Below are 17,585 nucleotides of genomic sequence, written 5' to 3'. Positions count from 1 at the left end.
TGCAGAATATGGCTGCTCGGCTGGTTACTGGATGTTCCAGGGCCAGCCATATAACACCAGTCCTAAAAGATCTCCATTGGCTGCCTATTCACTTCCGGGCCGAATACAAGGTGTTGGTTATCACCTATAAAGCCCTAAATGGCTTGGGCTCAGGGTACTTGGAGGACCGCCTCTCCCCATCCAATCCGCCCCGCACTCTCAGGTCAGGTGAAAGACATCTTTTAAGAGTTCCAGACGCTCGATATGTATCAGCTCAGAGGGCTTTCTCTATTTCAGCCCCTCAGCTCTGGAACTCCCTCCCCAATGAGCTCCGTACTTCCACCTCCCTCAATGCTTTCAAGAAGAACTTGAAGACTTTTTTGTTCCGCCAGGCTTTCCCCCCGTGAGCCTTGTGGTCATTCTCTTCCCCTTGGCAATGTTTTTGTGTATTCCATTCTACACAGCCACTTGTATAGGGTGTTGTTGGTTTTTACTGTTCTTAATTGTTAACTTTATATTATTGTCATGCTGATGTTTTAATTGTCTTACTCTTTGATGGACACCGCTGTGATCTCTGGAATAGCGGTATAAAAATAAAATTTTATTATTATTATTATTATAAATAAAAATCTCATGAGTCAAATCAGTCTTCTTTACAACTGACTGCAGTAGCATCTCAAAATCATTTCCTGCTCTCAACAACTGTGACTCAAAAATGGCAAAATCAGGATTTGCATCCTGACTTGTTATAGAATCATAGAGTTGGAAGAGTCCACAAGGGCCATCCAGTTTGACCAGGCCTCTTCCTCCTACCTCCTTCCAGACACGAAGATAAGAGAGATAAATTTGGTTTCAAACTGTTTGCATCTTTATTGAAATCAACCCAGTCTGCGATAAATCAGATTACAAATTGGTCTGCTATTGGTAGAGACACACTGTCTTTTGAAGGGCGGAGGAGGTGGCAATACTATCATGGCTCAAGGGCCAACCCAAAATAACTTCTGGGAAGGAAGGTTTATCATAGCCAACATGCAAATGAACCTGGGTCCTGATTTGCTCTCCCAGCTACTGTTGGTCAGCATTTGGAAGGGGAGCACGTGCCAGACCTTTCTAGGTCTGCTGCTGCCACCATCCCACCCTTTGGGCTGACTGGCTTTACATTATTGATGTGACATTATTGGAATGACAGGAAGCTTTCACCAAAAATGTTGTCTTGAGTCCCTTTCCTAAAACAGTTTCCTAAACCAGTTTTCACCAGACCTGCACTTCACACTATCTTGGTGCATCTGTTCTGTAATGTCAGAATAAATCTGATCATCAATGTTGTGATCAGGCAGATCCTCCAGTGCCACAGCAACACCTATACATAGTCCATCTTTGGCTGGAATACCCCTTTATGGAACCATTGACTCCAACTGTTCAAAACAGAGACAGATAAAAGCTTTCTGGTTTTATTAGAAATGACAGATATTTCTCATACATATCTGTACATGCTGGATAGTGAATTATAACTGTTGAGGAAAGAGCAGCAATATCTGTTTGTGCTCATGGATCAGATACTATTTTTTTAATTTTTTTTATACATTTCATAATTAATCCAATTACTACACTGAAAAACAAGTATCTCCATCTTTGTTCAAAGCAATAAAATTAATAAAGACGGATTTTCTTAATCAAAAGAAAATATCTAGAACCATTGCTGTCCGGAACCCCCCGTGTATACCAAAATATGCGTATGTTCAAGTCCCCAATGGTGATGCGCGTGCATGCGCACTGCCATTAGGAACAAAAGTCCCTGGCCTCCCTTCCTCTCCTCCCTTCCCTCCCTTGCTTCCCTCCTCCCTGCCTCCCTCCCTTCCCTCCCTCTTACTTACCTTTTGGGCCTGAGAGGCCTCTGGGCACAACGGCTTGGCCTCCTCATCGCTGCCACGGGACAAGCTGGATGGTGGTGGCGGCAGTAGAGGCCAAGTGTTGGCTTCCTCGCCGCCACCGTGGAAGGGCCCGATGGCGGTGCTGGAGGCCTCTTGGCCCCCAACAGCACCGCCACCGGGCCTTTCCCACGGCGGCTGCAAGGAGGCAGAGCCGCCGCGCCAGATGCCTCCCAGGCCTCCAGCGCCGGCATCCGGCCCTTCCGCAGCGGCAAGGAGGCCGGATGCTGGCACTAGAGGCCTTGAAGATCTCTGGCGCTGCTGAGCTCTGCGCCTCCTCTTCGCCGGGTGACGGTGTGGAGGAGGCACGGAGCTCAACAGCACCAGAGGCCTTCAAGGCCTCTAGCACTGGCATCCGGCCTCCTCGCCGCTGTGCTCCGCGCCTCCTCTGCACCGTCACCCAGTGAAGAGAAGGTGCAGAGCACAGCAGCGCCAGAGGCCTTCAAGGCCTCCGGCTCCCGGCCTCCTTGCTGCCTCCGCGGAAGGGCTGGGTGTCAGTGCTGGGGGCCTCTTGGCCTCCAACACCGACACCCGGCCCTTCTGTGGCGGCGGAGGTTCCAGGAGGCCAGGTGCCGGCGCTGGAGGCCTTGAAGACCTCCAGTGTCTTGACTCGGCCTCCTCGCCGCCACTGCGGGAAAGGCCCGGTGGCGGTGCTGTTGGGGCCAAGAGGCCTCCAGCACCACCATCAGGTCCTTCCGTGGCGGCGGCGAGGAGGCCGAGGCCTGGCCTCCGCCGCCACCGCCACCGCCTGGCTTTTCCCGCAGTGGTGGCGGCGGCAAGGAGGCCAAGCATCCCAGGCCAGAAAGGTAAGTAAGGGTGGAGGAAGGGAGAGAGGCAGGGAGGGAAGGGAGCAGGGAAGCAAGGAGAGGAGGGAAGGAGAAGGAAGTAGTCCTGAATGGCGTTGCGCGTGCATGCGTGACACCATTCGGGACAACTTCCGGGTTTGCCATCCGCAGATGCTCAAATCCGCGGATGGCAAATCCACCTATAAGGAGGGCCGACTGTACAACAAAATCCCTGAACATGTGACTTGGCATTATATGCACAAAACACCATTTTCTCCTGTGTACCCTGAATCACATTTCCTTGTGGGGAAATCTTTTCTCATTTACAAGTTGTGTCTTGCCTGTGTCCTTTTGTTGGAACCTTTTCTTATTATCCCTGTTTAGTTGAAACCTCTGGGAAGTTACTGTAATCTGGATGCCTAGCAGTGGGCTCTACCTTAAGTGGTAACATTTGGCATGCCACAGTCCCAGATTTGAGTGTATGGGAGCCAGAAGATAAATAGTGTGGTAATTTTCTTTCAGGAATCCAGCCTGGATGTCATGCAGCAATCTCCTCAGTTACCACAGCCAGATACCGATTCTCTGGACAAACCCAAGTTAAAGGCTGGTGGTTCGGTAGAGAGCTTGAGGAGCTCCCTAAGTGGCCAGAGCTCAATGAGTAAGTAATAAATGGGATATTCAACACCACCAAGTTAGATGTAATGATCTGAGGTGAATGAATCATTGCTTATTAAGCCAGGATGAGCAACCACCAGCCAATTGGGCAGGGGAACACTGACTCTTCTTGGGACCTTAGAGGACCACACTGTAGGATAGCCAATTTTGCCATGTTTTTCCCACCAACCCTCCCCCCCCCCAACTGTTTTAGAATTAGGAGAATATATATATATATATATATATATATATATATATATATATATATTTTAAAGGAAGTCAACTACAGATTTAATTCCTATTTCAAAAAATGTTTCTCATGGGCCTAAGACATCTGTCAGGGCAAAAACATCTCAAAATTGACTCCCAAACAGGAGATGAGTTCTTTTTTCAACTCTTGTTTAAAGCCAAGAACTATGTAATCCATCATCCTTCCCTCATAAGCCCGGCCTTGGCACATCAATAATGACAAACTGGTTTCGTAAAGCCCAGTAGTGTTCTGTTATGATGCACAAGAGAATGGGGGAAGGTTGCTTGTATGCACAATAGTGTCTCTCGGTTTAATGAACTGTGGCTATTTAGACCCAAAAAAGATTGTCTACATAGATTCTAAACCTCTTTGGATGGAGCTGAGGTTGGTTGGGTTGGTCGGTTGGTTGCTTTGCACATAAGAAAGCTATAAGAGATACTAAACAGGAAACACAGTTGAAATCCCAAATGCTAGAGGGCATGCCTGTCTGTACTTAGAAGAGCAGTCCTTCACCTCTTATCTTGTTCCAGCAGACTACACATGTCACCATTAGTCCTGGGTATTTCACCTATTTCACCTGTAGTTGTGTCGTGCTTGAAGAAATGACTTTGAGGTAATAGGGACTGAGGTTATGAAGAGGATGAAAATATTCGCTGCTTCATTGAAAAAATTTGTCAGACTCCCCACTAAGGGATGCTTGATGGTACTTAAAACCAAAACTTTGTTCTTTTTCTTTCTTTCTTTTTGTAGAAGCTAGGCATTCTCATTTGATGAAGAGAAAAAAAAAATATAATTTTGTAGCAAAAGTGAATACTTAGGCAAGTTTTACATACGGATGACATTCTATATGTTCCTCAGCCCTTCCGTTTATTTTGAACTAGTGATTGTAAGAATCAGGCTGATATTTGAAATCAGTTAATTAATCAGTTATTTAAAAAGGGATGGTTAACTGACTCTGTGTGCTTCTCGTTTGTTCAGAAAGCAAAACACAACACAGCCAAAATGATTAGAGTTTAAGTTGCTACCAGTAAATATTTAAAATGTGAGAATCACAGATGTATTTAAATGTTCCTAAAGATTTAAAAATGGGTCAATAGTATGCCTCTTTCTCAAAAAGAAAATATGTAAGGATAATCTATAGATGCCATCTAGTGGTTACACTTCCTTTAAAATGCAATTATAATATCTTTATGGATCTTCAGTTTGAATGTGGAAATCCCTTCTGCCAGGAGAAAAATTCTTCTGACAGAACTCTTTTCTTCCAACTGATTTAAGAGATCTTACGGAAGAGCAGTTTACTGGTTGAGATCTCTGACAAACATGCTAAAAGATATCATAAACAAGAAGGACTTAAACCCTGTTGTGTCTGCTACTTTCTCTTAACTTTAATTCTGCCAGAAATAACTATTTTTAAATTTGTCTTCTTGCTGGCTGGGTAAATAAAGGACATGTGTGGGTGGGTGTGAGTATGTACATATCCACATTTTCAGCTCTTTTCCTTTTTCTGCTGGAAACAGGTGGGCAGACAGTGAGCACTACCGACTCCTCAGCCAGCAACAGAGAGAGTGTCAAGTCTGAAGATGGTGATGATGAAGAACTTCCATATAGAGGACCTTTTTGTGGACGGGCCAGGGTTCATACTGATTTTACCCCCAGCCCATATGATACTGATTCCCTAAAACTCAAGGTATTTTGTTTTGGTTTTAATGTCACATTGAATCTGGAGATATAACCCTAGGAAGCATCCAAACAAATGATCTTTTCTTGAAATCTGTAAATGTTTTTTGGCTACCCTGTTTTTACTAGTGTGTCCTATTGTGCCCTTCTCAGGTTTTTAGTAGCTGTTGATGATTTTAACTAAAAAGTGAACAAAATACTACATATGATGTAGGGCCTTGATTTCCCAGACTTCTCAACAGCATGGAAGACCTCCACAACTAAAGAAGGAGCATGAGAATAGTGATGGAAGGTGGCAGAGTCCAAATGCTCACTGTTGCTCTGCTTCCTTGTGTCTTGACCATGATGGAAGAAAGTTCTTCTGTCTCACTACTTCTGATATTCAAACAGTGACTGGTATTTTAAATAAGCATGTTGTTTTGAGGATTCTTCCAATGACCTAAATTAGCCCAGGATCAGAGAATAACACAAGCTGCTCTAGAGCTACCTACTCAGCAAGCAGGTAATTGGGTGTAGGAACGATAGAGTTTGTGCTGTAATAAATGTTTCCAAAACTCAGCAACTGTCTTGCCCAACTCTTTGATTTATGGTCTGGGAATACATATGAAATTAAATCAGCCCATTCTAAAGCCTATTTGCATTATAGAATGGATGTGTGTATGGATGTACATAAATATATATGTGTTTGCACATATCTGCCTGTGCACACACACTCTGTTAATAATTAATTGTCAGCCACTTCATCTAGAGGTCATTTTCTGCCTGGGAAAAAGGGTAGTAATGTTCTTTCTTTAAATATTAGAAAAGCCTACTGGTGAGGCAGACAGATGAGTGATGAGCTGAAAATAAGTTAATTATCACAGAGCTGGAAATCTATACTGCAAATTCATTTCTGCTCTACTTAGACCTTACAGATTTATTTCTAACATCAGGCCATTGAAATAATTTCTTGGTCAAGAAATGTGTGTATATGACTATTCTCTATATAGGCCTCCTTTTTAAAGATTATGAAAGAAGTATTTGTTTTACATACCTTGTAGTTTAAGATACTACATAAATAAAATATAAATTCTGCATTATCTTAAGGTTTTTTTTAAAAGAAAACTGATGAACTAGATTTTTTTTTATTTATGAAGAACTGAAATCTTCTTCTATGTAAGATGCCAATATTAAGTCCTGAGCAATAAGGTTTACCTTCTATAACGACACAGTGAAGATTTATGTAGTAACTTGCATTTTACTGTGGGCCATTCAGCCAAATATATTCTTGCTTCTGTCTCATACAGAAAGGAGATATCATTGATATAATTAGCAAGCCACCAATGGGTACCTGGATGGGTCTCTTGAACAATAAAGTGGGTACTTTCAAGTTCATCTATGTGACTGTGTTAAATGAGGAGGAAGAGAAGCCAAAAAGGCCCACAAGGAGACGACGGAAAGGAAGACCACCTCAGCCCAAATCTGTTGAAGACCTCCTTGATCGCATCAATTTGAAGGTTGGCCTCCATTTACTTATACTGTATGAATTTTATTCTTCTACTACAAATACCTGGACACATTGTCTATATAACAAAGAACTTAACTCCATGCACACACACACACACACACACACACACACATATATATATTTTCTCAGATCAGTTTCACTTCTAAATCATTTTATTTAAACTAATATGCAAGAACTGGGGGACATGGTTTTGATTGCAAGGAAAATTAGGGTATTGTAGAATCTCCCTCATTTGGAGATTTGCTGAAGTTTGAAGCAGAATATTTCCTTAAAATGATGCAACATAAAGATAAAAATATGACAAAATTTGAATCAGAATAGTACCCAATTACAGAATACTGGAATAAAATCTGGGGAATTAAGAAAGATTTAATTAATTAATTAAGACTCAATTAATAATATAAAGTGAAATGAAAAATTTAAAATGGGTGTTGTTAAAGGAAAGTTGGTAATTTTATAAGTTGTTCAATTATTGACAATAAATGTTGATTGGGCTAATTAATGCAAGATGCAGCTGGATTCTGAAAAGCTTACTAACCTCACTGGTTGCTTTAGCTAAAGTACAATTGAGTTTTGGATGGAAATCTATGCCCAGTATTATCTAACAATGAATCTACTGTTCCTTTATTTTATAGTTCTTAATGAATTTGTTCAACTGTTCTACAAGGCTATGTTCAGCAAGAGCAGCATATGTCGAAAGACAGTGCATTAGATCCAAACTGCAGTCCCATTGAAATCAGTGGATTTATATCAGATGTGTCTAATTTGTTCCATTGATTTTAGTTAAGACTACATGAGTCTAGATCCAATCCATTTGATTCGGGGTATTTATTTTGTCTTTCTTCTTGTTCTTTATCAGGCACGTTGGAAACAAACTGTTGTCCCTGATATCTCTTCTTGTTTTGCTGTTAAAATAGAGTGACCTTTTTAGCAAGCAAATTTAAAAAGATAAGAATCTAAATTTGACAGCTGGAAGAATGATTCAGTTTTAAGTAGACAGCAGTGCCAGCAGCTGAGACTCTGGACATTCTCTGGTTCTTTAACTTCTTTTCTTTGGGAACATTTGCTTTTAAAAAAATAAGTAAAAATAACACCACTTGTTCATCTGCCAGCTGGGCTAAATGTTACTGTTGTATTTTTTAATTTTTATTTATTTTATATTTTTTGGTGCATAGGAACATCTAGCATTCATATATGATGATTAGTGCATTTTACATATTTTATTTTGTATGTAAAGTTCTTATCTTTAAAATTATGAAGTGTCACTACAAGGAAATTGTTGCCTAAAATGTAAGGTATCCAGCTTAATTCACAACCCCCCCAACTCAGGACTTGTTCTCTGAGCCAACAGAATGGATCAGTGCTCGGACTTTAGCCATGATCTTGGGTGGATCTCAGGAAAATCAGATTGTGATCAGAAATAAAATTGGGCTATAAGAACTTTAGGCTAGAACTGGACAAAGGAAAGGTTTTTGGAAGACTTAAGATCAAGAGGTTTCAAAGAGTCTTCAGATCTTATTGTTTTGGGAATTCTCCAAGGTTCAAAAAAGGCAATATGGGGGGGGGGGGGGCAGGGGGGACTCAAAGAAGAATTCCAAAATGCCAAAAAGACAGTCTTTCAGTCGTCATATGCAAGTAATCAATTAAATCCATCAATTAAATCCCCTGAGCACTGTGTTAACTTGTTCCCCAAAGTCCTTTTGTATTCTATACTGCCCACCAAGTTGTTTGAATAGAACACTTCCTAATAACTGAGCTCTTGGATGGACAATAAGACGTGGTCATTGAAATCCCTGTTGAGAGGTACACACCATATAACCATTTTACTCAGAGCTGGAGCTATATAATCTGTTCTGCCTAAAAGCACCCTCAAGTACAAAATGCTCAGCCTTACTTTTCCTGCGCTGACTTCCCTCATTCATCCCTGGAAGGCATCTCTCCATAAAGTGTAAGGCGAGATGTGTTATCTGTACTCTTGTTATGCAACAAATGGCTCATTTCCTCCTTGCTAGATAATTTTATCAAATCAAACCAAAACTCCAGGGAGAAGGAAATGGAGAGTGAGCAGGAAGAAACAGTTGGAAAGCATTTTCCTCCTTGCTTACTAAAAATTCCATAAGGATTATATTCAGATAGGAATGTACAATATATGTTCTTCTGAATGTAAATGTTACTTTTGCTTGTTGCCTGTCTTAGCATGTGTTTTCAAGATATTTACTTAAAAAAAACTCAGACACCTCTGATCTTGAAACCATTGATTTTTCCCAGCTATAAATAATGCCATGGAATGAATAGTATTTGTTTCCAAATTATTATGTCTTGCAGTTGAATTTCATGACTTTCATTAATTTTGAGTAGATGTGCTGAAAAGGCTTGGGTCCATATTTTAAATATATTTTCATTTTCTTGTTCCACTTCACTGATATTTTTGAAAGCCAAAATTGTGATTCCCCCCCCCCCCCCCATTTTCAAACTTTGTTTGCTAGTGGGTTTCCAGAATCCATTTGCTTCTTATTGTCTTCTTGGAGCAGTCTTCTCCATCAGCAGACAACACAACAGCTGTGTGATCACCTACTGTTTCCAGGCTAGCTGAATCTTAAAAAGGAGTAGTACAGTAGTCTGGATACACAGAGACCCTTTAAGCAGATGGCCTTTAACCATCCATCTGCAATCGCCTACCACCTGCTTAGCATTTGCAAAGCTTACTAATTCCCTGGCTCTTCTGTGTATACGTGTTTGTACATAGATTATAGATAAGCAAGGGAAAGTTAAACAGATGTAACAGAACAAAGTTAAATCCCAAAATTACATTGCTAAAGCCTGACTTAAATGTTACCTGAATATCATGGTTGCTGCCATCCCATGGATGCCAAGTGTAACCAAGCAATAAAGCTGAAACAAATGGGGTAAAATGAACACCTCTGGTTGTACTGGAGCCTATTATTTAAACACTGCAAGCATTCAGTGAGTGGCTTTGTCCTAAGCATAATTGGGCAGGATCAAGCCATAATGTTTTGGAAAGTCTATTCTAAACATAACAGATAACCAGCATGATACTGAGTACCATCCTTGCTTCAGTTCTTATCAATTCTGAAAATGCATAATACCCCCACAACAACTGCAGATTATTTTGAGGTGTTGACAGTATTGAGATCCAGTGTGATATAATGGTTTGAGTATTTCTCTAGCACTCTGGGAGACCAGAGTTCAAATCCCCTCTCAGCCATGGAAATGCACTGAGTGACTCAGTAAGTCCCACTCTCTCAGCCTGGGAAGAAGGCAATGGCAAACTCTATCTGAACAAATCATACTGAGAAAACTCCACAATAGGATTATTTTAGGGGCAACCTTGGTTTGGGGCATAAAAGGGCTGCCTTAAATATGAGAAACACTTCATGAAATCAGGGCTTGTCAATTCCCTTGTGTTCAGTAGAGATCCAACTGCCTGTGTGCTCTAGGACATGCTGCTTATTTATTATATAATTTGGAGGGGCAAAATAATAGAATTGAAGTTGGGAACTGAAGGAAATAGCAGCCTGTTTGGTAAAGGTGTGGGGAGAAGAAACAAGGAAAAATAAGAAAAGGGTAAGAAGGACTTTGGGGCTCCTGTAGCAACAGGAAAGAAAAGGCAGAAGTAATGTTCACGTCGGTGTTATTTCTAACTTGATGAATATGCTTTCTGGTCCAAAATGGTTCTCTGAAGGCCAGCAACCCAGAAGTCAAGTGCAGCCACTCTTGAAGCCAGAGATCCATTTACTCCTTGTGTAATATGCATTATTGACTAAGCATATTGGTGTTAATCAACATTGGTCCTGATAACAACAGGCAATGTCCAGCTCTTGTTCTTACTTAAGATCATATGGTAGCATCCAAAACCCTTTGCAGCCACTGAATTTTCACTGACTGATAGTGATATAGCAGTAAAGACTATGGAATTATGATGTTTTCCTTGAGTATTGTATATGATTTGCCTTGCCATTAGAAGGAATAGTATGACTTCAGAGATTCTTTGTGTAGTTAGCAATCTATAGCATTATTATACACAATCTGTAATCACTCACTAGGAAAAAGGACTGTGGAAATGTTTGGCCCTGAAGATGGTAACTTGTTTTGACTTAGAGTGAGAAGGAACCACATGGGCGATCTAGTCCTACCTTCTGCTATGCAATCCTGAAAGATGCACATCCAACCTCCAAAGAAGAAGAGGCCACCATCTGCCAAAGCTGTCTGTTGCAATGTCAAATAGCTCTTCCAGTAAAGTTCTTCCTCACATTCATGGGTAGAATCTCTTTTCATGTAACAGTGCTCTGCACTGCCCTATTCTTCTTTCACAAAGTGCTTTCTTGCATTGTCACAGGAGCACATGCCCACCTTTCTGTTCAATGGCTATGAAGACTTAGACACTTTCAAACTCCTAGAGGAAGAAGACTTGGATGAGCTTAATATTCGTGATCCAGAACACAGAGCAGTTCTTTTGACAGCTGTGGAACTGCTGCAGGAATATGACAGTGAGTGAGGCTTGAATTTCTTCTTAGATGTATCACTAAGGATTTGTTTCCACTTGAAGACTGGGAAACTGCGAGACTTGCATTAATTTTTAATCCATCTTTGACAATTTGACCAAGGCCAAGTAGTCATGTCAGGATTTCTCTAGAACTATAGCTGATAATTATTTTGTTTGAGAGGTATTTTTCTTTTCTTACTAATAATTTCACTTTCAATGTTATTTATTTATAGCTTTATTTAACTTTATTCTCCTCATAATGAAAATAACAACCAAAGCCATCAACTAATAAGGATACAAACTGTAGGAATTATTAGAATTGTATTACAAATTGCTGCTGTTTTAACTTTGGGAGTTTCAGCAATTCACTGCAGCTTGATAGCAGAACAGGACAGAGCAAGAAAAAAAAACCTTTTCCACTTTTAAAAGTCAGGAACATTTAGTCGTCTGCGTTTGAGGAAGTAGATTTGAGTCTATGAAAATTCATACTGCCAGCTTCTTTCTTTCAGTTATTCTCAAAGGTGCTACAAGATCTCACGACATACTGAGTCTACAGACTAATAAGGCTATATTTTTGAATTCTATGTATATGGAAAAAAGTTCTTCTTTCTTCAACGGTGCCAATTTTTTTATCTTCCATTTGTAGGTAGCCATTCTACACTGTTAGATCTATCTCCAGACATGACTTTTAAAACTGGAAAAGTTTATTTTTTTTTTCTTGCCCTGTCCTGTTCTGCTGTCAAGCTGCAATGGATTGCCAATGCTTCCTTCCATATATGTAGAGTCAGACTGCTTCTAAGTGGAGGTGCCACTGAATTTCTCCATACTTGGGCTTGGAATACAAGGTTTGGGAGTCTATGAACATTACCCCCAAATAATTCTCCAGTTCCTCCCTGGCTCAGATAGAACTTTGTTAAATTTTCCTGAAATCTAGTTCAGTATCCTGCTTTCCATACCTCTAATAATTAATTCTTTACCCTCTCCTTCCTTCCATCATGACGTCTTATGAGAACATTGTTCTGCAGAACACTTTTGTTATTATTTGCTTACAACACTTCTCCAGCACTTATTAAACAGTAAGCATTTTAGTGTATTGCTCAATATTTTGAAGGAGAGTCTGGCTCTCTTCATTATCATTTGGAGGAAAAAGAGTGTTAATTCACTTTTTACTGTAACTGCTGCCTTATTACTTTTGCTCTACCCTCCCTTCTTCCAGGTAACAGTGACCAGTCCAGCTCTCAGGAGAAACTCCTTGTGGATGGCCAGGGCCTAAGTGGATGCTCTCCCAGGGATTCAGGCTGCTATGAAAGCAGTGAAAATTTAGAAAATGGTAACAATTTATCTGTTTTCACATTCAGGAGCATGCCAAATGTGTTTGATTTATCACCATTCCTTCATTTGCTTCATGTTTCATTGTGATTTCTTAAATTGCCAGTCCAACATATGCTGCAAATCTACCCCCTGAACTTTGCTGGAGGGCACTGCTTTTCTGCATTATCTTTCATACTTCTGAGGTTTGTGTGAGTTTCGTGATTGCGTACTGTGTACACATTTTTTTTCTCTTAAGCAATATTGGATGGAGCTTTCTCCCCTGATGGAGTATTAAATGAGTGTAGCAAAGAATGAGTTAACTTGTTTGCTTCTAAAGATATAGAAAAATGTATTCAGACTTTGGAGTTTATCGCACCGGGGATAAAATGTTCCCCGATGCATTCTAATGAGCGCGGGCGCGCACAGAGCATGATGGGAACCCGATGGGGCCCAGAACGCAACTTTACTGCACAGGGGACGCCACTGCTGTGTGTTCCCATCGGGTTCCAGGGGATGCCATTTCTGGGAACGCTTTGAAACAGTTCCCAGAAATGGCGCCCTCTGGAACCCGATGGGAACGCAATGGGAACGCGCGGCGGCAGCGGCGGCATTCCCTCTGCAGTAAAGTCGCGTTCTGGGTCCCATTGGGTCCCCATCACGCTCTGTGTGTGCCTGCACTCGTGCTCGTTAGAACGCATCGGGGAACATTTTATCCCTGGTGCGATAAACTTCTTTCTGTGGGAGTTATTTGTTTACACAAGCTGCATGTTGCTGGAAGAGATGCTCAAAGGGCTCTGTTGCTGAGCTACTCCAAAAGCCTTGGGGAGGGGGGTATCCACAGTGTGTCTAATTAGATTCAGACATTGATAGACTTGAAACCTCATGTTTCACTGACCACAGCTTGTTTCAGAACTGAAAAGAGTGGAGAGTAGTGTGTGAAAGTGTGTGAACATCCAAGTGGGTGGAGTAATACGGGGGGTTTTTTGTTTGCTTGTTTTAGTATGATCATGTCATTCTCTTTTTTTCCCCACAATCCTCTCCTAGTGCCAAACTGATATTAATTCCATGCATGGTTGCAATTAATTTGCCTAGTTTTCAACATTTAAATAGCAATGGTGGAGCTCCAGGTTCATTTTCCTTCCTTCCTTCCTACCTTCCTTCCTTCCTCTATTTTTTCAACCGTGTAAGGTGAACAGCCACTTCTTACAATTTTTCAGTTCTTCTGTTGTGAATTTAGAATTCACCATTTTCTATGTCCTGTGGATGCCGTGATAATGGATATCTTTTAAGAAGCTTACTGATTACCCATGGGTGTATCTCTCACAGGGTGATAGGTATCTCACTTGCATCTGTTGACAAGTTATGCTTTTGAAGTGATATAACATACAGTGGGCCCTTGCCTTACGCGAGGGATCCATTCCGGACCCCCCCCCCCCACATAAGGCGAATTCCGCCTATGCTCAAGCCCCATTCATTTGAATGGGGCTTGTGCGCGGCGGCATGGGAGTGTGCGCGGTGCCACAGGTGCGCGCCTCATTCATTTTAATGGGACGTGCGACCCCGCGCACTCCCCACAGCTTGAGCGCGTATGCTCAAGTCCGCGTAAAGTGCACCCACCTATAACGTGGGTGCACTGTATACCTGTTGAGTCTCTGGATCGTTCTAGATAAGGACCAGAATTCTAGATGTGCTACTTAGTTACATCACTACCTTGGTTTTCTAGCTAAGTAGCATCTATGAAACTGACATCCCATCCTGACTTACCAGACAGCAGCTGCTGAAAGTGGCAGGGGTCTGTTCTTCTGATGATCAGGATGCAGCAGACTGACATTACCACCCCACTCACTCCAGCAATTTCTGGTGTGACAGTCAGAAGCAAGATATCTGTTGCAGTTCCTCTTGGATCACTCACTGAAGCAGGTGTGAGAATATCGGTCTTAGTCAACAGGAGAATAGATCCCCATTGCTCACAGTGGCTGCTGCCAATTAAATCTGGATTGGGGAACTTCTGTGATCTCTACATATTCTCTACACTATTGAATACATAGGGATTGTGAAAACTAAGCAGTTATGTATCTGCGATCATGAATTCCAGCCATGGCTTTTACCCTTCAGTCACTCTGCCAGAAACACATAAATACACTGGAAGTGGTGGTCCCAGTTTATGTCTTCCATTTGTAATCTCACATGTTTTCCAACAACTTTGCTGGGGGGGGGGGGGGAGGACAGAGAAACAGACATGGAACAGCCACACAATCCCTTTTCACTAGTAGTCCTGGGAGTCCTCATCTTGCAAAGCAGATAGTATGACTATTCAATACATATTACACATAGAATGTTATTCAATCATTGAACAGACATTTGTGAACACAAGTGGCAATCTGTTTTGAATCCAGAGGACCCATAAGAGATTCCTTGAAGTCTCTTTGACCTGAAAATGTAATTCACTCCTCACCAGCTTTGATATTGCCTTTGTCACCTCATTGCAAAATCTCTATTGAGGACTTCCTTCTGAGCAGGTCTCCAATAGGTTGGATACATGTGCAGCTGTGTACCTAGCCAGTCCAATTTCTGAGTTGTGACAGAGGCCAACATATTAGGCTTCCATGTAGCTTTTGGAATTGCAGACATTGTCATCTCACAGTAGGAAGAAACTGTCCTATGCAGTTTCCCTCCTACAATGCTTCTCTTGTTTTCTATACTGTAAAATGTTAGCATCAAGATGAGTACAACCTATTTCATGCTGTTTGGAGCCTATGTTGAAAACAGTTTTGACTTCCACGCCATCAAGGGAAAATATATGAATAATTACACGCTTGCTTGACTATTTCAATTTCAGATTAAAGTCTCTGAGCTGCTGTTGGTATTCCTGTTTATAAACTGAGCTGTTTCTTACATGCCAGTTTACATAAGCTCAGAGGCCTGTCTCTATATACAGTCAGTAGAAACAACCATTTACTGTTAGGCAATATATTACTTTCTCATTTCATTATTCCATTTCCCTCTTTCGTAGTTCTAAAGTTTTCTTATTATTCCTATATAGCAAGGAAAAAGCACTGATTATCATTTTCCATTTAGATTAAAGGCATCATATTTTCCCCCTGCTTTTGTTTTTAGAGTTGTGAAAAAGCACTATATTGTGCAGTGGATGTACATCTGATTCAGATACAAAGCAATCAGCTGTGTATTATTCCATGCCAAAGTTTATTATGTTGAACATAAAGCCTTCTATTATGGATACACTGAATGCAAAAATCCCTTGAGGTTTTTTTTAAATAAAGTAACACATCCCATAACCAATAACCTCCCATTTATGAGGAGATTCCCTCCTCATAAAAAATGCACAGCAGGCACACAGACAGAGACTTTAGATGGTACTGATCAACTTAGCTGATTAATTTAAGCGACTTCATTTCTGTGAATGAAGTGGTATAAATAAGAGCCATTTCTTACATAACAAAAATCATGCAAGACAACTTTGCTCACTACATATTAAAATCAATGTGAGTTCACAATTTTTCCAGCTTGAAAGCTCACATTGATAAATGTGTAGATAATAAATAGCAAGGAAATAAATAGTAAATAATAAGGTTTTTTTATGTTTTGAAACAAAGAAGCCTGAACAGTGTTTTCTCCTCATTGGTATCTTCATGTATTAACTGAATGAAAGACACATTATGTATTAATTAGGAAGAACTTTCAACTCTTAGCAATTTTTGGCCTTCATTCATTTTTGATTGAAGGTCTTTTGCCTGTAGTGGCAAACAGTAGCATATTCATTCTCCTTATTGGCTTGGTATAGTCTTAACTGATACGATTTTTATTTTTAATACTCATAGGTTAATTTGGTCATAACCAATTTCTCTCATTATTAAAATAATTACACTGGTTAGGTTGATTCAGTCACATTTGTCAGAGGTGCATAGGATATTTAGGGTGTTTAGGATTACTGAATGCCCACAGCTCAAGGTTTGGGGCTGTGGACAGGATGGGTGGGGGGAAATCACCTTTTGGAAACAAATCTCCTGCACCCACTTGGATTTCTGAGGCAATGGGTCAGAGTGCTTTCTGAGGCAGTGTGTAATGTGGGAAATCTCCCTATGTGGCCATTGATGCGGGCCCACAATGGGAGCATTCATCTGGTATCCCCTTATTGAGAAGATCCAATCCTCCAATTCTGGAAGGAGGAAGAGCATACATATGAATAAAAAAACCCAAAAGTGATACAAAACTAATTTGTTGCTAGTGTGCAGTTTGGGATGTATACCAAGTTGATATTGTACTTGTAGGAAATATTTTTCTGTTTGCTCAAGAGTTCTTATAACAACTTAATCATCCTGAAATGTCTGGATTAATCTTTTAAAAAATCCCCAGCTTTACTTGAGAACCAGCTTTTTTCATCTCATTCTTATTAAGATGACATTCTTCTTTGTTTACCCATCCATTAAGAAGCCAAGCCCTCCCTCCAGTCCATCTGCCTTGGTCCAGGCCTCGGAGGTGAAGAACTGCTGGCCCTCATCCCCTTCCCCTCCACCACTCCCTTCTCCTTTTGTGTCGTGTCTTTTTAGATTGTAAGCTTGAGGGCAGGGAACTGCCTAATTAAAAGATTTATGTACAGTGTTGTGTAAATTTACAGTGCTTTATAAATAAAGGTTAATAAATAATAATAATAATAATAATAATAATAATAATAACAACCAAAAGAGTAAGTCCAGTGGTTGTAGTGAAAATGACACTGTTTCATTTTGCAAACTGAATGATCCAAAGTGTGTGAGAGAAGGGGGAGAAGCATGAAGACTTTTATAATTGATCTCAGTGTTTATAATGAAACACTGCTTGTAAAGAAGTGTTGTATTTCTCTACTCAGAAGTCCTCATGATTTCAGTAGGACTTACTGTACTGAAATACCACAGAACATCAATATCAATATACATCACTTTCACTGTTTGTTTTCAATATAGATAACAATTTGAAATCTGTTTCTTTTGCA

General features: G+C 40.7%; 1 protein-coding gene across 3 annotated transcripts in view; it reads left to right on the top strand.

Annotated features, from left to right (window-relative positions):
• The window catches only part of SASH1 (SAM and SH3 domain containing 1), a 194,619-nt gene that overhangs the window by 169,901 nt on the left and 7,133 nt on the right, over nucleotides 1–17,585 (top strand). For all 3 annotated transcript variants that reach the window (XM_089530224.1, XM_089530223.1, XM_089530225.1), the window contains 5 exons: nucleotides 3,215–3,350; nucleotides 5,114–5,283; nucleotides 6,560–6,769; nucleotides 11,138–11,288; nucleotides 12,501–12,614. In XM_089530224.1, the coding sequence (XP_089386350.1) occupies nucleotides 3,215–3,350; nucleotides 5,114–5,283; nucleotides 6,560–6,769; nucleotides 11,138–11,288; nucleotides 12,501–12,614 (781 nt within the window). The remainder of the gene's footprint in view (nucleotides 1–3,214; nucleotides 3,351–5,113; nucleotides 5,284–6,559; nucleotides 6,770–11,137; nucleotides 11,289–12,500; nucleotides 12,615–17,585) is intronic.

This window comes from Sceloporus occidentalis, unplaced genomic scaffold (assembly GCF_023333645.1).
Source record: "Sceloporus occidentalis isolate IW3139 unplaced genomic scaffold, rSceOcc1.0.p SCAF_6, whole genome shotgun sequence".
In the NCBI taxonomy this organism is placed as follows: domain Eukaryota; kingdom Metazoa; phylum Chordata; class Lepidosauria; order Squamata; family Phrynosomatidae; genus Sceloporus; species Sceloporus occidentalis.
The sequence above is the reverse complement of the archived record's forward strand: the minus strand, read 5'-3'. Positions and strand labels throughout refer to the sequence as shown.